The sequence below is a fragment of the Populus trichocarpa genome, chromosome 16 (assembly GCF_000002775.5).
Source record: "Populus trichocarpa isolate Nisqually-1 chromosome 16, P.trichocarpa_v4.1, whole genome shotgun sequence".
NCBI classification, from domain to species: domain Eukaryota; kingdom Viridiplantae; phylum Streptophyta; class Magnoliopsida; order Malpighiales; family Salicaceae; genus Populus; species Populus trichocarpa.
In genome coordinates this window covers 14,102,022-14,124,362 of record NC_037300.2, presented here as the reverse complement: position 1 = coordinate 14,124,362, position 22,341 = coordinate 14,102,022, and the positions used below count along the sequence as shown (strand labels likewise).

The 22,341-nt window shown below is 33.2% G+C and overlaps 3 protein-coding genes across 4 annotated transcripts; 1 reads left to right on the top strand and 2 right to left on the bottom strand.

Annotated features, from left to right (window-relative positions):
* Positions 1–2,680: 2,680 nt before the first annotated feature.
* LOC7482600 (uncharacterized) lies at positions 2,681–6,753 on the top strand. Of its 2 annotated transcripts, none has more exons than XM_002323638.4 (5): positions 2,681–3,074; positions 3,361–4,294; positions 4,564–4,659; positions 4,798–4,934; positions 6,265–6,753. In XM_002323638.4, exons 1-5 carry the CDS (start codon positions 2,830–2,832, stop codon positions 6,386–6,388), a joined length of 1,536 nt encoding a protein of 511 aa, XP_002323674.3. In that variant the 5' UTR covers positions 2,681–2,829; the 3' UTR covers positions 6,389–6,753. The 2 variants fall into 2 exon arrangements, with proteins under 2 accessions (XP_002323674.3, XP_052304133.1); XM_052448173.1 differs by having other exon boundaries at positions 2,925–3,074; positions 3,289–4,294.
* An 811-nt stretch (positions 6,754–7,564) lies between these two features.
* Positions 7,565–17,966, bottom strand: LOC7482599 (cytochrome P450 71A1). The gene is made up of 4 exons (XM_024587390.2): positions 17,875–17,966; positions 17,582–17,724; positions 8,434–9,431; positions 7,565–8,328 (listed from the first exon to the last, which is right to left on the bottom strand). The coding sequence occupies exons 1-4, from the start codon at positions 17,964–17,966 to the stop codon at positions 7,717–7,719; spliced, it is 1,845 nt and encodes a 614-aa protein (XP_024443158.2). The 3' UTR covers positions 7,565–7,716.
* A 1,711-nt stretch (positions 17,967–19,677) lies between these two features.
* LOC7472478 (cytochrome P450 71A1) lies at positions 19,678–21,695 on the bottom strand. Its single transcript, XM_024587654.2, has 2 exons — positions 20,550–21,695; positions 19,678–20,441 (listed from the first exon to the last, which is right to left on the bottom strand). Exons 1-2 carry the CDS (start codon positions 21,240–21,242, stop codon positions 19,830–19,832), a joined length of 1,305 nt encoding a protein of 434 aa, XP_024443422.2. The 5' UTR covers positions 21,243–21,695; the 3' UTR covers positions 19,678–19,829.
* Between the last annotated feature and the right edge of the window lie 646 nt (positions 21,696–22,341).

Sequence of the window (22,341 nt, the reverse complement as noted above, 5' to 3'; positions counted from 1 at the left end):
AAAGAAAAAATTAACTGAAAAAACCAAACTGATAAAAAAACCAAATAAACCGATTAAAAAAAAACACCTAGTCCGGTTCGGTTCCGGTTTAAAAAAGCTTAAACCGATTGAACTGGACCAAACCGAACCGGATTAATTGAATCTAAAAAAGGTATAAAAAGAAAAATCCTAAACCTAATGACCCTTCCCCTTCCCTTTTCTTCTTTCCTGCCGCGCTAACCCACCCTCTCTTTTCTCTGTGCTTTTCTCTCTCATTTTCTCTCATATATTAACATTAAATCTTACTTTATTTCATCACTCTGGTTTATTTCATGGTCAACTTCTCCTACAATCACTCCCGCTCTCTGGTTTATTTCATGGTCGACTTGCAATGGCAACAGCAAAAACAAGCTTTTTTAATTGGTTTTGGTTTTTTTGGTTTTTAATGCTAAAAAACCGACCCGAACCAAACAAAACCGGTTCGGTCCGAACCGTTTCTCGGTTTTGTCCAGGTTATATTAACAAGAAATACTATTTTACGGCTGGGTTGAATTTTTAAATTAAAACCGAACCGAACCAGACCGTAAACACCCCTAAGTAATACAATGTAGGGTGATTGTTAAGTATTTTTCAATCAAAAATATATTAAAATAATTATTTTTTTAGATTTTTTTACTTTTAATATTAATACATTAAAATTATTTAAAAATACTTTTAAAAAATTCAATTTAATAATTTTTAAAAAAATAAAAGATATTTAAAAAAATAGAAGGTATTACATTACTAAATTATCACGACGAGGACAAGAATTATCAACGTGAAAAACATGACTCAATCAATTATCCTTTTATTTTAATGTATAAGAATAAAACTAGCAAAACCATAATATAATTTATTAGGTGAATATCTGGTTCACAAGCAAAGATCGCATGCCAACCAATTAAACCTTCCCGTATTATTAAATTAGTTCAAATCGTTAATTTAATGCGTGATATTTAGACTATGAATATTTTGCGTATTATAATAATGAAATAAGATAATCAATAATACATGATATAAATAAATATAATAATGTTCTTATTGTTTTGATACATGATCTTAAGTGATGAATTGGTTCATTTAATAATTTTTCAACCAATAATAATTTTATTAAATGTAGAAACTTATTTAAAATAAAATCAATATAAGAGAACCGCTAGAAAACAAACACGATAAAGAAAAGATTAAAATAAAATATTTGAAAAAAAAAATGAATTACTCGAATATCATAACCAGATAATTAACAACTAAACTAATGCAGAAAAGAACACATAGCAAAGCAACATTTAGTTTGGGGCGAGCAGAAAAACTTGAAAAGTCAATTAAACTCGGAAAATTAGTAAAAAAAATTGATTGAAAATATGTGACTTGGCTTTATTTTAGAGCAACATGGGAATAAAGAAGCATGGAGGAGTGATAAAGAAGGAGGAGAATTAGGTAGAAAATCTGGGTAGTGGTCTCAATTTACATTAGAAAAAGGAGCATATATGACATTATAAGATATTAGCAAAACGTGAAATCTCAAAGGAAAAGCTATATGATAGAGACTGGGTGTGTGTGTGTGTGTGTGTGTGTGAGAGAGAGAGAGAGAGAGAGAGAGAGAGACAAATATTTGTTTATGACTATCTCTAGTTTTTGGTATGCTTGTTGTGCTTCAGCTGTGGACGTATCCATTAATCTATGGGATTCGTCATACTACAAGCACAATCAAGAGGTGATGGCGTGTGTTAGTTATATCATCAGCCAAAAAAATAAAACACTTTTTTTCTTGTAAAATTTAAAAAAAACAAATAATAAAATAGTGATTGGAATGTTGAATAAAGATGAAATAGATATAATAGTTTATTTTATGAAGGTATTTGGTGTGTTACAGTATAAAAATTAGTTTTTGTCATATTCAAGGTTGTTCTAGGGAAGAAATTTTTGTCTCATTAAAAAAGGTAGGACAAGTTGGTCTAATTTTCTATATACTGGTTAACCTGGATTGATCCAAGTCAATGTGAAGATAAAAACAGTTATTACTATAGTTTTAAAACCCAACTAAAAAATCGACCCGGGGCAAGATCTAGGTCTTAAATTGAATTGACTATTGACCCAAGTCAAGTCAAGTCAAGTTAATTCTTTTTCTATTTTTTCTTAAACTCAGATCAGTCCATACCCTAAATTGGTCATGTTACGTCTCGTATTTACTAAACACAAAATAAGATAAATTGTAAAGTCTAGCTCAAAACACACCAAACACAAGACAAAACAATTATTAATCTACTCTTATCCAATCCAATCAATATTATCTAGCATATCAAATACTATCTAAATGTCTAACCGCGTGGATAAAAAATCAATCAAGTTATTTTGTTTTACAAAGAAAAAAAGAATAGAGTAGAATTTTATAATGGACCCAGGAACATAATTATAAAACCTATTTTAAAGTTTTACTCGGCTCAACATATGAATTATGAGTTAGTTGGGTTAACTCGTTGAGAAGCGGCGGTCGAATCTGATTTTTTAAACCAAAAGAATATCGCTTTCATGAAAACATAATTTAATTTGAAATGAAAGCTAACCCAAGTCAATTTTTGGATCAACATTGGTTTATAGTTATGTCATATAGTAACTTGTGAGTGAGAATTGAAGGCAAAGCCTAAGTAAGCCCAGCTCACATAGAAAACAAACTTCTGGACCTTTTCAGGTCCAGTGTCATTATCAACAACGTTGTAACTGGTCTCGTTGCTCGTCGTCTGTTGGTAGCATCTTTACCAATCAGAACAGCACCATCAGAGTGGTACCTTCCAAGGAAAAAAAAAATCAGAGATGGAACGTGGAGAATTTCGGGGTGCAAAAGCTTGTGGTAAAGGGTTTCGGATAAGCTTACTGCTCTTCTTGTGCATGATCACAACACAAGTGAAGGGATCGATTCATGAGTACAGAAACGAAGCTTTTACTACGAAGTCCAATGCCTTCTTTTTTCATGGTGGTAGCGAAGGTATTTATGCTTCTAAAGCTTCTCGTCATCCTGATTCCTCTGCTCTCTCCCAATCAGGAAAATCCTTCATCAGGTTTTTTTTCTTTTTTTCTTTTTAATTTTCTTGTTGAGTGGATTTCCTTTTATTCACTTGTTAATTGCACTTTTTTTTAACTCATTTTTGTGCTTTTCTTTCTGGGGTTTTCTTAAATTTCTAGATTTAATTATTACTGTGGCTAATTTTTAGGATCATAGGGTAGAATGGGTTTAATTTTTGTGATTTCTTGATGTCATTGAGAATTGTTCAGATTTCAGTAACTGTGGGTCCCACATGATGGAACGACGAATATTGAGCTAAAGATTTAGCTTAATACTTTTAGGTTTGAAGGGGTGACGTTTAGGAGGACGAAAGAGTCAGCTAGTCGGCAAGAGGTTATGCAGACGAGTACTGGAGTTGTTGAAGCAATCATACTTGATGTGAAAGATAGGGAGAGGATCGGAGGGGAGTTTTTGAAGACTAGTGCTATATGTTGTAATCATACTCTTGCGGAGACGGGTTCTTGCAAGTTAGGGGAGGTGATTTTCAAGAAAAATTTGGATAATCCTAACTGGCCGCGTGTTATTAAGACGGACTTTGCAGGAACAATTGATGAAGCCAAATTGGAAGCTGATGAAATCGAGATAAACAGTAATGGAATGTATTACCTTTATTTTATGTTTTGTAATCCGGAATTGAAGGGGACAGTGATCAACGGGAGGACTGTGTGGAAGAACCCAAATGGTTATTTGCCCGGAAAGATGACTCCTTTGATGACATTCTTTGGAATTATGTCTTTAGCCTATCTTGTGCTAGGACTAGCATGGTTCGTAAGGTTTGTTCAATTTTGGAAGGATATTATACACTTGCATTACCACATTACGGCTGTTATTGCTCTTGGAATGTGCGAGATGGCTGTTTGGTATTTTGAATATGCCAATTTTAATTCGACTGGATTGAGACCAATGGGTATCACGTTGTGGGCTGTCACCTTTACCACTGTGAAGAAGACTCTATCCCGCCTTCTTCTTTTGGTTGTCTCAATGGGTTTTGGTGTGGTTAGGCCAACCCTTGGTGGCATAACATCAAAAGTGCTTCTTCTTGGTTTGGTATATTTTATTGCTTCTGAGGCGCTTGAGCTCATTGAACATCTGGGAAACATCAATGACTTTTCCAAGAAAACAAAGGTGTTTGTGGTGCTTCCAGTTGTTTTCCTGGATTCCTGCTTTATTCTCTGGATTTTCTCATCGCTGTCAAAAACTTTAGAGAAGCTTCAGGTGATTATCTTCTTCTACCTCTCCTTCCAAATTTATAAACTGTGCATGTATCCACTGATGATGTCCCGTTAAAAAATATAAACCTATGAATTCGTGTATTTGGATGGGTGCATGCACATCTTGGCTGTCTTTATTGAGTGTGGATCTGTGGAAAATGGTCTGGGGGTGCTGTCTTTCTGCCCTTGAATTGCTATCGGTAGTACCTTCTTATTGCACTTTTGAAATGATTCTTTCTTTCTCTACTTTTTTCCTTCGTTTTGTGGATGAAGATGAGGAGAAACATGGCTAAGTTAGAACTGTACCGGAAGTTTACCAATGCCCTTGCAGTGTCTGTACTTCTCTCCATTGCCTGGATTGGTTTTGAGGTAATGTTTATTTTCTTGTTCTACCCACTAAATTATCCCTTTGTTGGTCTTCACCAGAAGATGAAATATGATAATTTTATTATTCACTAATGTATTTATTAAAGAATACTCATTCTCCTCTGGCCTATGTTTGCTCAGCTATACTTCAATGCTACTGATCCACTAAGTGAGCTGTGGCAAGTTGCTTGGATCATCCCTGCTTTCTGGACTTTGCTAGCATACTCACTCTTGGTGGTGATATGTGTGCTCTGGGCTCCTTCACGTAACCCAACAAGGTACTTGCTTTGACATCACCTTCACTTTTGTTGTTTTCTACTTTTGGGACTTGATGTTGTGAATACATGGGCTCATTTGGCCTTTTGCAATTCAAGCAGGGCCTTGGTCTTTTTCATGTTGTTAGGGATATTGGTATTGCTACTATCATTCTGAATTTGAATCCATGCTGCTTCATGAACTTGAAACTGGTATTTTTGTAGATTGGAGTTGTAATAATTCATAAGCATATCATTCTGGCAAGTTGATGCTAAGTCTGATATTTGTTTTTGTTGTTATCTGGTAACTGTTAAACTCTGCATACTCAATGCAATATTGTTTTTCATTTTTTACTTCTTGCTTACTTTATCACTCCATTTATACAGTTTTTTCATAACAAAGAAGTCTAAAGTAAGATTTATGTATTTTATGGGTGGTGGAACTGTGGAAGGCTCATAATTCTCATAAATCTAGACAGAAGATGAATTCAATAATTAGAGTGAGTCTGTGGACGCCTTTAATTTTAATAAATCTAGACCGAAAGTTTACAGTGAGTCTGCTGTTGCATCAGATGCCATGTTCTGCTATCTAAGTTCTGGAGGTAAGTTCTGGCTTCAAGAGGCAATCATGGGCAGTATGTTCTCCTTTTGGAAAACGATAGTACTGTCTCCTACACTAAACTTTTTTTTTGTTGTTCTCCAGTGAATGTTAAATCTCTGCATGCTTCTTGCCCTTTTTTTCTTTAATTTTTTTTTCTTCTTTCTCACTTTATCTCTCCATTTATACAGTTTTCATAATAAAGAAGACTAAAGTTAGATTCATGTATTTTATGGGTGGTAGAAGGCCCTTAATTTTCATAAATATAGACAGAAGATGAATTCAATGATTAAATTGAGTCTTTGGAAGCCTTGTGATTTTCATAGACCTGGACAGAAGATGAATTCAACAACTAGGTAAGTCTGCTGTTGCTTGAGATACCATGCCAGGATAGTACTCCTATCTAATTTTTGGGAAGTTCTGGCTTCAAGAGGTAATCATGGGCAGTATATTCTCCTTTTGGAAAATAAAACTAAGGCTCCTGCACTAAAATATGTTGATAATTCTGTGTTATAGAAATCAAAATAGCAGAAATCCTATGCGCCCTCCAAAAAATAAATAAATAAATAAATTACCAGCAAGCATTTTTCTTTTTCCCTTTCTTGGATTTTTTACAAGGATGTTTACTGTTATGCATTGCCTGTATTTTTGTCATTTGAACTGAAATAGTAAAATCTAATCATATTAATATGTTGCTTCTTCTCATAAAGAAATAGATATCTAACATGCTGCTGCTAATCGGGCTTGCTCCTGCAGATATGCATATTCAGAGGGGGAGGACTTTGACGAGGAGGGTATATCATTGACAACCGGTGATATTGCTAATAAGCTGGAAAGGAATGCACTTGTTGAAGATCTTGAGGAGGATAAGCGAGAATAGATGAGCATTACCCCACAAAGGAGAATCAGATCGGCACTCAAGTTGCATATCCAGGAATTTGTCTGAGTCTTTATATGCAATTTGTGTTGATGTACAAAGCACCGGTGCATGAAATACAGAGATAGAAGAGTTCGACATGAGTTAGATTTTAGGCAATGAAACGAAGACAAATCGAGATGCTCGGGTTCTTGTATTATTTGTTATCTGCATTGAATTATAACTGCTTTGAGAAATCCCCATATTGTGCCCAAATCATCCTCGAAGCACGAAATCTCTTATCCCTAACCCTGGCTCTCAGAGAAGATACATTCAGTACCAATTATTATATTTTTTTTAATGCATGAAATAGATGAAAATTTTATACACTTTTAACATTATCGGAAAAAGAAATTTAGTTTCAACTGTCATGTAAATTAGTCCGAAAATATTCTTCAATATTGAATAAAAATTTAAAAATCCCCTCCGGATAAGTACACTAGTTGCAATTTTAGAGGCAATTTGGGAACGTATTTGAAATGGTTTATTTTTTAATATGATTTTTTTGTTTAAAATTCTCGTTTTATGTTTATTTTTATTTTTATATATTGATATTAAAAATAATTTTAAAAAATAAAAAATATTATTTTAATATATTTTTAAATAAAAATACTTTAAAAAACAATTATTACTCCCTTTCCAATCACCTTACCTTTTTTTTTAACTGTCTCCCATTACCTTTTTTAACTGTCTCCCATACAGCATGAGCCCTTTTTTTTTCTAATCAAAACAATATTGGTCTCAGCTTTTGTTTTGGGTCGGTTTGAGAAAGAAAATCATGGTTCTTAATCATTTCTCTAGTCATCACCGCAGAGAAAACCGCTAGAGTCGGAGTATGCTCCGGATGCAAGAGCAAATGGCCATACTTTTTTTCAAGAGTGCTTGGAGAGAAAGATGGGGGGAGTTAGCCTGGTTGGTGAAAGTTGTAAATTACAGGCAGCTTCGGTAGGGAGGGAGGTAAGTTCGAGCTTTTGAATTTTAAAAATCTTGTACATGAGAAGTAGAAAGCACAAGGGAAGAAGAAGGAAAAGAAAAGAAGGGAGCGCTTTGCTTTGTGTAAATCTTGCCGTGTTTTGTTGCAAATCTGGCAGTATAGCCATTGCTGCAACTAGTTTTGTAATTTTTTCACACGGCCAGCAATAGCAAGAAACCAAGAAGAGGTTTACTTATTCATTGTTTTAACTTTCGAGTTACATAAAGGGTTTTTATCTTTTCTTTTTATTTCTAATTTAGGAAGATGAGAACCAGAGCTTCTTTAAGCCATGACAGGAAAAGCATGATCTTCGGATTGCTCAGGGCGAGTATAATGAAGGTACAAGAAGAAGAGGGGTCTTCTTGTAAGCAGTCATTCCACAGATCTCACTCATGTCCAATTCCTCTTGAGTTGCGCCATCAGGCAACCTCCAGTCGAACCAATATAGGAGATTGGCAATCATAAATTCAACTGCAGTGACCCCAAATAGGGCCCCAGGGCAACCCCTTCTCCCGCTACCAAATGGAATGAATTGAAAGTCCTGGCCTTTGAAATCAACTGGGTTGTTCTCAAACCTTTCTGGGAGAAACTCATCAGGTCTGTCCCAGAAGCTAGGGTCCCTTTGAATGGCAAATGCGTTCACAATAACTCTTGTCTTGGGAGGAATGAAGTAGCCTCCCAATTCAACACTTGCTGATGTTTCTCTAGGAACCAGCAGAGGGGCAGGGGGATGAAGCCTGAGAGTCTCTTTGATGATACATTTCAAATATCCCATCTCTTCTATATCATTTGCTTCTACCTTCGATTTCTTCCCTACTATTCTCCTGACCTCTTCTTGGGCTTTCCTCATGATAGTTTGATTCCTTACAAGCTCTGCAATCGCCCATTCCATCATTGTTGAGCTTGTATCAGTTCCTCCCACAAACATGTCCTGAGATTTTTCAAAATGGCAAGGTTGATGCTCAAGGAAATTTAGAAAACGAAAACAACAAAGACATGAAATCTTAATTTTGCTATGAGAGGTGGTGAGAGATACCAAAACAACTGCTATGATATTGTCTCGTGTGAGCTGCACATCAAGCTTGCCATTCTTCTGAAGTTGGAGGAGAGCCAGCAGAAAATCAGTCTGAGCACACCTGTCACCATCACTTTCCAAACTCCTATGCTCTTCAATCACCTGATCAAGAAGGGAATCTAATGTCCTCGAAGTTGCTTTCAACCGTGGGATCAAGCCTGTGAGAGTGTCCATCCATCCCAAGTAAGGGAATAAATCCCCAAAACTAAAAGCTGTCAATTGAACCATAACTGTCCTCGTCAACTCTCCGAACTTGCTGTTGCCGCCTTCCTTGTCAGCCTTCCGACCAACAACACATCTGGAAACGATATCGTTTGAGACAGAGATCAGCATCTCACTTAGATTAACAGAAGTCCCACTATGACAAGCAAAACGAATTTTATCAATCAAGCCTGCAGCTTCTTCTTCTCTTACGTAGTGAAATGATTGCACCGTTTTCGGGCCCAGAAGTTCTTGAACACTAATCTTCCTGACTTTTCTCCAGTACTCACCAAAAGGAGCAAAACCAACATCTACACAACCATGAAAAAAGATGCTTGCAGCTGTGGTTTGGGGTCGGTTTGCGAAAACAATATCATGGGTCTTCATAATTTCACTAGCTGCCTCGGCAGATGAAACGATGAGAGTTGGAACATGCCCCATGTGCAAAAGCATTAAAGGGCCATATTTTTCCGAGAGAGCTTGTAAAGAACGATGTGGCAGTGTGCCCAAATGGTGAATGTTGCCGATTACAGGCAGCTTTGGGGGGGATGGAGGTAAATTGAGTTTGCGACTTGTAGTGAGCTTAAACAAGAAGAGAATGAAGGACAGAAAAATAAGAAAGAAAACAAAGTAGTTCAACCCTATTTTTGGACGGATTTCTTGCCATGTTTGCTGGAAATATAGCAACTCAGTCATCTCTGCCGCTACACAGGAACTAGAATACCGAGCAACTTTCTTGGAAGCTCGATCTGGCTCATCTATTTGCCAACAATTCCAAATTTAAAAGCACGGAAAACATGTAAACAATCCGTGATGTCTGATGACCAAAGCAAAATTGCCAAAACAACCACCATTCCAATTGACGGAATAGTTAAAAATATAAAAATGCTTAGATTCCTCTTTCGTCAGCATCTTATTAAACTCTCGAGGGTGGCCATTTCCACGTCTTGCCGCCCATACGCATGCACATGTTAATTGAACCGATGGTAATGTCCATTCTTTCACATTTCTCTTGTCGTCTTCTCTTAATACAGTTTAGAATTATTATTTTTAGTATTTTTAATATTTTCTCTTAAGAAAAAGCTAGTTTATAAAACATCATCCACGATAATCTTAATTAAGCACACGTGCTGGAGACGCTAAAATTATTGATAATCGGTAATAAAATTTGATTAATATAAATATTTACCGATTAATTTGATTAATTTAGATTTTAATCGATTACTATTATAATTTTGTTGATAAATTATATAATTTGATGAACCCTAAAATATTTGAAAATTAAGTTTGTTTTTTGTTGTATTATTTGATGAAATATTGGTAATTTAAAAATATTATATTTTTACAATAATACAATTATTAATATCAATAATTGCATCACCTACTAAAAGGAATTGTAAGGCCATATTTTTTTATTTTTTTTAGTTTAACGTGGTTGTCCGGACCAGTTTGTGCGTACCTCGACTAATTCTACGGGCCCTGAAGTTAACGACCATGTAAGCCTCCAGTGGCCATCATATGATCAACCACAGGGCTTGAATCTGAAACCACAAAAGAAGCAAACCTTTTGGTTCTAAGCTCTTACCACTGGGCCACCATTTAGATGGTTAATTGTAAGGCATACTTGTTCTGTGGTGAGAGAGTTATATATACAGGCAATGTGCAGGTATAGATACAGTAGAAAACAAAAACTAAATAATTAATTATAGAATTATAGAGGGTGACGTGGTGCACTGCATTCCTTGTCACCTCCAATATATTAATAATAATAATAATAACACTTACAATAAACATGTTTGAAAATTACATGTTTGTGGGGTCAGGTCAGGTGGTGCGTTCTTCTTTATTACATTAATTATTAACTATGTTTGAAAATTGCATGTAATTGGATGTTTAAAAAGGCTTAATTGTACAGGGAAAAAATTTAAATATAAAAATTTATTAAAAAAATACTATTACAATCATAATTAACTGGAAGACGTTGAATAAGAGCCACACAGTTTATATTATTATTATTATTATTATTATAGATACGATGCTAGGGTATACCATTATTAGTTGTAAAATCAGAAAATTATAGTTAATAGTGAGTACATTGGATTGATTCAGAATATATATATTCTTAATGTCAATAACACATGGCGAGTGGGCGTTATGTTGGGTTTCCCGAGGCCCGAACTGTAGCCCAAGGAGCGGTCCAAAGTGAGGCCCAACTACAGCCTCTAAGAAAAATTACCGAGTTTTATGTAAGACTATACCTTTAAAATTATATCTCGTTAATGCAAAAAAAAAAAAACAAATTCTCTTTATAATATATGATATTTTATTATATTTTCATGTTCAATTATCGAGTGACATGATTTTAATATCAATTGCTTCTCATATATTTTCTGTATGGATTTTCTTTGAACTCGTCGTTTTGCTTTGTGTTGTGACATCTTTTATTGTATATTGCCTGGCCTCTGTCCCTCAACGTGGAGAATACTTTATTTTATTTAATTAAAATTGAGAAATGTATTTTTTAATTATTTTATTTAATTGTATATTGCCTAGCCTTGGTGCGTGCACTTCGCCGCGGGGCCACAATATTTTTCTGCATAAAAAATAATATTTAGTTACTACCACAATCTTTAGATTTATCGACGGAATTTTCTGTCAGTATTTGTACTATCTTTCCGTTAGTAATTAATTTACCAGCAAAATCACCGACGGAAATGCTCCGTCAGTGAATCTTTCATTAGTGATTTTTTATCCGTCGGTAAGTCCATTTGTAATAAAAAAAATATTATTACTGATGGATTTACTGACGGAAAAGGCGCGCAAAAAAACATTATCCGCTTCATTCCGTCGGATTTTCCTCGTAAAATACCGTATGTCATTCCGTCAGTAATTATTTAAAAATATTTTAAAAAAATCAATTTTACAAAACTATAAAATAATTAAATTAATATAAATCAACACTCTATAATACTCAAAACGCCTGGAAAAAAGAAGAAGAAAATCATATGAAAAAAAAATCCTACAACAATATTCATACAATTATCAAGAACAAAAACAATTAAAAATAAAATAAAAAAACAAATATAGTGAAAAAAACACGGAAAAAAAAAAGAAAAAAAAATCTTACCTTAATGTGGTTGCAAGTGAAGTTAAGAAGAGGAAAAAATAAAAATTCGTAAAGTATATTAATTTTAAAAAACTTTAAAAAAAAAAGAAAGGAGAAAAATACATACCTGAGCATGGAGAGAAGAGAGGGAGTTGAGGAGAGAAGAGAAGAGAAAAAAATGGATATTTATGTTTTTTACATAAGGGGAAGAAGAAGAAGAAAGGAGCCCCATCTATTGTGAAATTAGGGATTCTAAGCTTTTTATTGGACGTTTTACCGACGGATAATTAAATATTAATATTTTTAATCATTCCGTCGGTGATTCTGTCTATAATATTTAATTTAAATTTTTAATTTAATCAAAAATTTTCAGAAACCGCCAAATATCATCGATGACTTTTCAATCCGTCGGTGATTCTGTCTGTAAAGAACAATAATTAACAGTGCAATTGGGAAGTGAACAGTTCCAGAGCTCTCTGAAAAATACCGACAGAATTTTCCGTTGGTGATTCCCATTGTAATTGACATGATGAACAGTGTTAACAGTTTACAAATGAATTTACCGACCGAATAAATTTCGTCGGTAATTCCATCGGTAAAAATAACACGTCATTGTTTTTTTGCTTTGTTTTAAAAAAAAATTTCCACTGTAATTCCGTCAGTAAATACCGAGGGAATATTGTCATCGGTAAAATCCATCGGCAATTTACCAACGAAAATATTCTTTCGATATTTCCGTTTGTATTTATCGATTTTCTGGTAGTGAGTTGTGGCATGTGTTTTTTAAAAAAGAAAGAAAAATACATGACATGAGTCATAAACCCAACTGGGATGAATTAGTTGGCTTTTAATTCAATTAGATGTAAAAAAAACAGGAACTGATAGTAGATGGATCCATAGCCCATTAAATATATAAGAACAAAACGGGGTTAAAATAACATAAAAAACTAGTATTGGTCAATTTGAGTTGGCACAATAAACCTGTAACCCCGATAATCAGTGGCGAGTCAGCCAGAGATATCCTGTCAATCCTATGTTAACTTTCCAAAACCGCACCGAAGTAATTAGACCCAACTTAAAAAACCATGAAGTGCACTTCCCAATTAATCAAATATAAAATGATGAAATTGAAAAAAGAAGTTTAATTATACAAAATTATTAAAAAATAACAATTAAAAGAATAATGGTTAAAATTGAAAACAAAACAAAATTTTTATTTAATTGAAGGGTGAAATTAAAAAGAAAATTCAATTTAGTAAACTGGCAAAAAAATCAAGAGAATGAGGATCAAAATTGATATAAAAAATAAAAACAATGTTGAAATTAAATGGTGAAATTGAAAAGAATAATAACTTTTACAAAAGAACCAAGAAAAAAAAATTAGAAATCAAAATAATGAGGGTTATGTTGGAAAACATAATACTATCAATTTGAATTTAAGGGTGAAATTAAAAACGACTGAAAGTTTTGCAAAAAAACCAAGGAAAAAAAATCAGAAATGTAAAGGAGGATGAAATTAAAGAATGTAATATCTGATAAAATCAGATTAAATGATAAAATTAAAAACAAATAAACTTTTACAAAATAGTCATCACAAAAAAATTAAAAATTAAAAATTAAAAGTATAAGAATTGAATAAGAAATATCGATATCTAAAAGGTCCAAGCCATAGTTTCTGGGAAAGGAGAGATAAAGGGAAATAAATGAAAGAAAGATCCCCTTGAAACACATCAGATCACCAATACTAACACACGTCGCACCAATAAAAACATGACACAACAACGTTTCCAGAAGGATATTTGTGAATGTTAGGAGGCGTCGTATGCATTGCCTAAAAGACATGGGCACCTTTGCCTCCCCTTTCAGGTGCCATATATGCGCGCCCACCTATTTTTTATTTAGCAAAATAAAAAATTGCAATTGGGCTTATTTTATAATTACAAAAAATATATTGTGAAAACGCTCATTAATCTCAGGCTTAAACATTTTAGTTTTAAGAGTATTTTTGTTGTTATATTATGCATTTTAATTGTTTATTATTTTTTATATTTGGGCAAATACAAAAAATAAAAACAAGGTTTAAATTATTTCACCATGTAAAATAAAAAAATATATTTATTTATACCCATTTTATTTGAAAATAATAAATGATTTTTGTAGAAATATTTAAATACTCTCGGTGTTAATTTTTTTTAACAGAGAAGCAAGAATATCATTATATTTTCCCAGCAAACATTTTTTTTAGTGTGGAGCTGCTATCATTTCTCATGAGATTTTACCTCTTTTTAATGTTAGATGAAATGATATATGTATAAAAAAAAATTGAGAAATTTTAATCAAGAACATGTTAGCATCAGGGAACTGGGACCGTTCCCTTTTTATTTTTTCAATTTTTTTTATCTATTTATTAATGGGACCGATCGACTTTAAAGAGAAAAGGGTTAAAATTGAATTAAAAAAAAAAAGGTAAAATTTTGAAATCAGAACGTGTCCAATGCTAGTTTGTTTTTTTTAAAGTAGTTTCTGAAAAATTATTTTTTAATTTATTTATTAATAAAAAATTAGTTAATAAAAAACATTTTTGATTACTTTCCAGTCTAAGAAAAATTTGGTTTGGTTTTCAGGAAAGTGTTTTCCTTTTATTTTGGGCAGAAAACACTTTCCAGAAGTTGTAAAAAATTTAAAAATGTCATATTATTTACTGATTATATCAAATTTGATCCTCAAACTTTTGATTGTTATATATATTTTGTTTTGAATATTTTTTTTTCAATCTCATCCCTTAGAATTTAATTTTTATATTAATTTTGGTCCTCATTTTTATAATTGTTATTTGCTTTTCCCTTATCATTTTTTAATTGAAATTTTTTATCTATCAAATTTGGTTCTTATTTTTTTGATTGCTACTTATTTTATTTGAAATAATTTATGAAATGTTAATTATTATTATTTTAATTTTTTTATATTTTAATTTTTATATTTTTTAGATTTGATCTATATTATTTTGATTATTATTTATTTTATTTGAGATAATTTATAAAATTATATTTTTTTTTTCAATTTTATTCTCATTCAACTTTTTAATTTGTAAGATTTGTTCCTTATTATTTTAATAAACTTGAAAAAAAATAAAACATTAATAAATTATTTTCCAGCTCATTTTTCATGACATAACCAAATACTGTAAAGTGTTTTCCAATTTATTTTTCATTACACTATCAAACATAAAAAAATAACTTATTTTTTTATAATTCACTTTTCAAAAAAAAAAATACTTTCCAGTAAATAAACGGAAACAAGATAACATCTTGAATGGGACACATGTTTGTTGTTCATAATCCGTGCGAGTAAAATATTATCATGACCATAACCATTGATAACACAAACAAGAAAACAAGAAAACAAAAATAAATCATTAAACTGTTTTAAATTTTTCCAACAAAATAAATCAATAAATCAAATAATATTTTATCAACAAAATAAAATTTTATTACACGTATTTTTTATTTTTATAATTGTTATTTGCTTTTTCCTTATTATTTTTTTATTGAAATTTTTTATCTATCAAATTTGGTTCTCATTCTTTTGATTGCTACTTATTTTATTTGAAATAATTTATGAAATGTTAATTATTATTATTTTAATTTTTTTATATTTCAATTTTTATATTTTTTAGATTTGATCTCTATTATTTTGATTATTATTTATTTTATTTGAGATAATTTATAAAATTATATATTTTTTTTCAATTTTATTCTCATTCAACTTTTTAATTTGTAAGATTTGTTCCTTATTATTTTAATAAACTTGAAAAAAATAAAACATTAATAAGTTATTTTCCAGCTCATTTTTCATGACATAACCAAATACTGTAAAGTGTTTTCTAATTTATTTTCCATTATACTATCAAACATCAAAAAATAATTCATTTTTTTATAATTCACTTTTCAAAAAAAAAAATACTTTCCAGTAAATAAACAGAAACAAGATAACATCTTGAATGAGACACATGTTTGTTGTTCATAATCCGGGCGAGTAAAATATTATCATGACCATAACCATTGATAACACAAACAAGAAAACAAGAAGATAAAAATAAATCATTAAACTGTTTTAACTTTTTCCAACAAAATAAATCAATAAATCAAATAATATTTTATCAACAAAATAAAATTTTATTACACGTATTTTTCATTTATTATTTTATTGCAAGTGCCGGCTCATTAGAATCCCATAGCTCTAGTTCTCAGAAATTATATTTCTGGCTGTCTTGTTATTTCAGGAAGGGAGAATAAAACTAAAAACTGGGTCTTTTCTTTTGGCTTGATCCATTGAAGTTTTGAGTGAAAGATTGGATTTTTAGTGAAAAAATGAGGGAAAAGTTAGGATTTTTGGTTGGTGCATGTTTTTTGCTATGTGGGTTTTGTTGTGGTAGGTTTGTAGTTTCGGAGTTCCTCAATATGGAGGAACTTCAGTTTGTGGTCTATCCAAAAGCTAATCAAAAGGCATGCAAAGGGTTTGATGAGGTTGGCAATATCTCTTTCAAATCTAGGCCTGGAGGGTTACCTACTTTACTGATATTCCACACTTCTCTTCTATTACGTTATTGATAGAACAATTCAGAAGAAAGCAGCATAATTAAGTTTAGAAAATGGACTTTATGTATTTATGAAATTTTGAACCACGCAGGCAACGTGGAGAAAGCAGGCCGGGAAATCAAGCTGCAATTTTAAAGAAAATTTAAGGCCTAATTTTACCCTATTATGTCCAAAAATAGAGAGAAAATGCAAATTCAAAGTCAAATTAAGTTATTATTGAACGAATTTGCATAAAAATTAAGTCCAATGACATAATTAAATTTTTAATAGGTCAATTTGATTTAATCATGAGCCAAATTAAATTTTAATTATGTTTAAGAATTAATTTGGGTCTAATTAAAGGATTTAATTAGATGCAAGGACTTAATTTTACATTAAATTGGTCAAATTAATTTTATTTTGGGCTTAATTGGTGAAAATTAAGTTTGGAAACCTAATTTGGGCTTAATTGAGAAGATTGGAATTTTAAGAGACCAACTTTAATTTTTACCAAGTTAATTAATTGAAATCAGGGGTAAAATCACAAGAAAATTGAAGTTTTTGGGTCAATTAAGGGTCAAATTGACAAAATTCGCAGCCAATAATCAATCTGCAAAATACGCGTAAATTCGGGGCTCTAATGCAAATTCTTCAAGAGTTAAATTGCACTAAATCAAAGGTTTAGGTTCAATTAGGGGTTCTATTGAAAACAATTGAAAGATGGAGGACTGAAATGAACTTTGGCCAAAAAAACTCAGCACTGTTCATTATCTTCTTCATTTTTTCTAAAAAAGCTGGTCCGGTTCCCTATTTTACAGCTGCATTTAATGTACCTAACATCCACCCAATTTGACAAAAGTTGCACGCAAATGATCCTCTACAACCCTATATGGCCCGGTTAGGCTGAATGACAACCAAACGGCGGCAGCGCCGGCCTAAATTGGCCAACTCAGTCAGCCTTTTCCTGCAGATTTGACAACTCAGGATGCCTACTTTGAGCCAACAGTTTGGATCCTTCCCAACTGAATCAAGGGCTGAAATGTTTTTCAAGTGTAGACAAGATTTCCCTCTTCCACCGCCTCTAAATAAAGTTGGATTTCATGGCCTGAGGGAGGAGAAAACCGGGTCCAAAGTCAGCAAAAAAACTAGCTTTTTCGGTTTCTGCACAGTCCTCTCTCTTCTTTCTCTCTCCACCGTGGCCTTCAGCCACCACCACCCTCATTACCGGTCTTCCAACCATTAGCTCCACCACAGGAAGCCAACAGAACCACCAACTGACCACCAAGAGCCACCGTCGGTTTCTCTCTCCTCTCTACAGCCCCTCCCGTTTTCTTCTTCTTTTGCTTCCTCTGCCACCGGCCACCATCTCTGCCACAGCCTCAGCCACCGTCCTCACATCAACCCCTCACCGTCTCCACTACCAGCGGTCGCCTTAACTCCTCATCAGCGGCAAAGCATACACCGCTGATCCCTCTCTCCTGCAGATTTTCTTCTCCTTCTTTCTTCCTGCTCTACCACCTGCAACCAGTTCCAACCGCCAGTCTCACCATCGCACAACATCCTCCGTGGTCAGACCACCACCGCGCCCGGTAGCCTTCTCCTCCGCCCATCTCCAACTTCTGCAACCATTTGGTTGCATGCAGAACATGAACAGTAACTGTTCACGTTCTGCAGCATAACTCTTTGTAATGTATTAATATAATAATATATTATATGTTATTATTATATTTTAAAAAAAAACTCAAAACTTCTTTGAAAAAATTTTTGATTTTTCTCGAATATTTTTCTACCAATTTTGTATAATATCGGGTTGTATATTTACACGTAAAATACAAATCCGGTATTAAAATACCTAATTTTCTCCGAGATATTTCAAAAAAAAATAAAAAAAAAATTCAAAACATTTTCAAAAAGAAAAAAAAATTTTGTTGCATCCGGCCAAATCCTAAAATTTTTCCAAGCATATTTTTCATAAAAAAAAAATAAAAATTGCATCTTTTTCATGTTTAAAAAAAATCCAAAAATAAATATCGTAACTAGTTTATGATTATCCATTAGGATTTGGCCAACATGTCAAAAATCTTTTTTCAATCTTTTTTTAGGATCCAGATGTAGACTTTAATATTTATGGGGTGTAAAATTACATGATAAAGTACACCCTCAGGTATTAAAGATACAAGGTGTAAAAATGCGATGCTAAAATTCAGATTTTAGAATGGTTAGGATTTAACCCGATAAGATGGAGACTTTCTCACGAAGTGAAATCTGCTTTGAACCTTAGAAAAGACCAACGACTAGAAACCCGATTTAGAAAAAACAATCAAACAACAATGCAGCTTACCTTAGGTACGGTGCACTGGAGTGATGCGTCTTCCCCTTGCACAACCAATCCCTTACCCGAACTCTCGCAGACCATAGGTTCCTAGTGACCATAATACTAGGTGGCGACTCCTAAATATTAATCATAATTTTATAATTAAATCCAAAAAAAATTTTCAACACACAACATCTCACACAGGAGGCACGACAAAAAACTTCCGCTGTCGCCAAACGATGTCGCGCCGCCGTGACTTTTAACATTATCAATAAAAAAAGTTTAGTTTCAACTGACATGTAAATTAGTCCAAAAATACTCTTTAATATTGAATAAAAATTTAAAAATTCCCTCTGGATAAGTGCACTAGTTGCAACTTTAGGGGCAATTTGGTAACGTATTTGAAATGGTTTATTTTTTAATATGATTTTTTTGTTTAAAATTCTTGTTTTATATATATATATATTTTATATATATATATATTAAAAATTATTTTAAAAATAAAAAAAATATTATTTTAATATATTTTTAAATAAAAATACTTTAAAAAACAATTATTACATCCTTTCCAATCATCTTACCTTTTTTTAACCGCGTCCCATACAGTACGAGCCCTTTTTTTTTTTCTAATCAAAACAGTATTGGTCTCAGCTTTTGTTTTGGGTCGGTTTGAGAAAGAAAGATCATGGTTCTCAATCATTTCTCTAGTCATCACCGCAGAGAAAACCGCTAGAGTCGTAGTATGCTCCGGATGCAAGAGCAAATGGCCATACTTTTTTTCAAGAGTGCTTGGAGAGAAAGATGGGGGGAGTTAGCCTGGTTGGTGAAAGTTGCAAATTACAGGCAGCTTCGGTTGTACATGAGAAGTAGAAAGCACAAGGGAAGAAGAAGGAAAAGAAAAGAAGGGAGCGCTTTGCTTTGTGTAAATCTTGCCGTGTTTTGTTGCAAATCTGGCAGTATAGCCATTGCTGCAACTTAGTTTAGTAATTTTTTCACGCGGCCAGCAATAGCAAGAAACCAAGAAGAGGTTTACTTATTCATTGTTTTAACTTTCGAGTTACATAAAGGGTTCTTTTATTTTCTTTTTATTTCTAGTTTAGGAAGATGAGAACCAGAGCTTCTTTAAGCCATGACAGGAAAAGCATGATCTTCGGATTGCTCAGGGCGAGTATAATGAAGGTACAAGAAGAAGAGGGGTCTTCTTGTAAGCAGTCATTCCACAGATCTCACTCATGTCCAATTCCTCTTGAGTTGCGCCATCAGGCAACCTCCAGTCGAACCAATATAGGAGATTGGCAATCATAAATTCAACTGCAGTGACCCCAAATAGGGCCCCAGGGCAACCCCTTCTCCCGCTACCAAATGGAATGAATTGAAAGTCCTGGCCTTTGAAATCAACTGGGTTGTTCTCAAACCTTTCTGGGAGAAACTCATCAGGTCTGTCCCAGAAGCTAGGGTCCCTTTGAATGGCAAATGCGTTCACAAGAACTCTTGTCTTGGGAGGAATGTAGTAGCCTCCCAATTCAAAACTTGCTGATGTTTCTCTAGGAACCAGCAGAGGGGCAGCGGGATGAAGCCTGAGAGTCTCTTTGATGATACATTTCAAATATCCCATCTCTTCTATATCATTTGCTTCTACCTTCGATTTCTTCCCTACTATTCTCCTGACCTCTTCTTGGGCTTTCCTCATGATAGTTTGATTCCTTACAAGCTCTGCAATCGCCCATTCCATCATTGTCGAGCTTGTATCAGTTCCTCCCACAAACATGTCCTGAGATTTTTCAAAATGGAAAGGTTGATGCTCAAGGAAATTTAGAAAACGAGAACAACAAAGACAATGAAATCTTAATTTTGCTACGAGAGGTATAGTGAGAGATACCAAAACAACTGCTATGATATTGTCTCGTGTGAGCTGCACATCAAGCTTGCCATTCTTCTGAAGTTGGAGGAGAGCTTGCAGAAAATCAGTCTGAGCACACCTGTCACCATCACTTTCCAAACTCCTATGCTCTTCAATCACCTGATCAAGAAAGGAATCTAATGCCCTCGAAGTTGCTTTCAACCGTGGGATCAAGCCTGTGAGAGTGTCCATCCATCCCAAGTAAGGGAATAAATCCCCAAAACTAAATGCTGTCAATTGAACCATAAATGTCCTCGTCAACTCTCCAAACTTGCTGTTGCCACCTTCCTTGTCGGCCTTCCGACCCAGAACACATCTGGAAACGATATCGCTTGAGACAGAGATCAGCATCTCACTTATATTAACAGAAGTCCCACTATGACAAGCAAAACGAATTTTATCAATCAAGCCTGCAGCTTCTTCTTCTCTTACGTGGTGAAATGATTGCACCGTTTTCGGGCCCAAAAGTTCTTGAACACTAATCTTCTTGACTTTTCTCCAGTACTCACCAAAAGGAGCAAAACCAACATCTACACAACCATGAAAAAAGATACTTGCAGCTGTGGTTTGGGGTCGGTTTGCGAAAACAATATCATGGGTCTTCATAATTTCACTAGCTGCCTCGGCAGATGAAACGATGAGAGTTGGAACATGCCCCATGCGCAAAAGCATTAAAGGGCCATATTTTTCCGAGAGAGCTTGTAAAGAACGATGTGGCAGTGTGCCGAAATGGTGAATGTTGCCGATTACAGGCAGCTTTGGGGGGGATGGAGGTAAATTGAGTTTGCGACTTCTAGTGAGCTTAAACAAGAAGAGAATGAAGGACAGAAAAATAAGAAAGAAAACAAGGTAGTTTAACCCTATTTTTGGACGGATTTCTTGCCATGTTTGCTGGAAATATAGCAACTAAGTCATCTCTGCCTCTACACTGGAACTAGAATACCCAGCAACTTTCTTGGAAGCTCTGGCTCATCTATTTGCCACCAATCCCAAATTTAAAAGCACGGAAAACATGTAAACAATCCGTGATGTCAAATGACCAAAGCAAAATTGCCAAACAACCACCATTCAAATTGACCATTCTTTTACCTTGTTTAGAATATTTTTATAGTATTTTTAATATTTTCTCTTGAGAAAAAGCTAGTTTAGAAAACAGCATCCACGATAATCTTAATAATCTTAATTTAGCACACGCGCTGGAGATGCTGAAATTACATTAATTTCATCAATAATTTTATTATGATAATGAAATTTGATTAATATAAGTATTGATCACTGATTAATTTTATAAATTTAAATTTTAATTGATTATGTTATTATTATTATTTTGTTGATAAATTATGTATTTTGATTAACCCTAAAATATTAAAAAATTAAATTTATTTTTTTGTTGTATTGTTCGATGAAATATTGGTAATTTAAAAATATTATATTTTTACAGTAATACCATTATTAATATCAATAATTGTATCGCCTACAATATCAATAGTTGTATCACTTACAATAAACATGTTTGAAAATTGCATGTTTGTGGGGTCATGTCAGGTGGGGCGTTCTTCTTTATTACATTGTCATGAACATTAACAATTACTCTAAAACGTGTGGGAAAGTACTGTATTTTTCACTATGTTTTTTTTTATTTTTGTTTTTGTTGTTTTGTCACTTTTTTCTGTGTTTTGTCTTTCCTTTTTTTTTTTTTTTGTTTATTTTCCTTTTTTTTTTTTTTTTTGTTTAACCCCACATTTTTTTCGTTTTTTCCCCCTATTTGTTT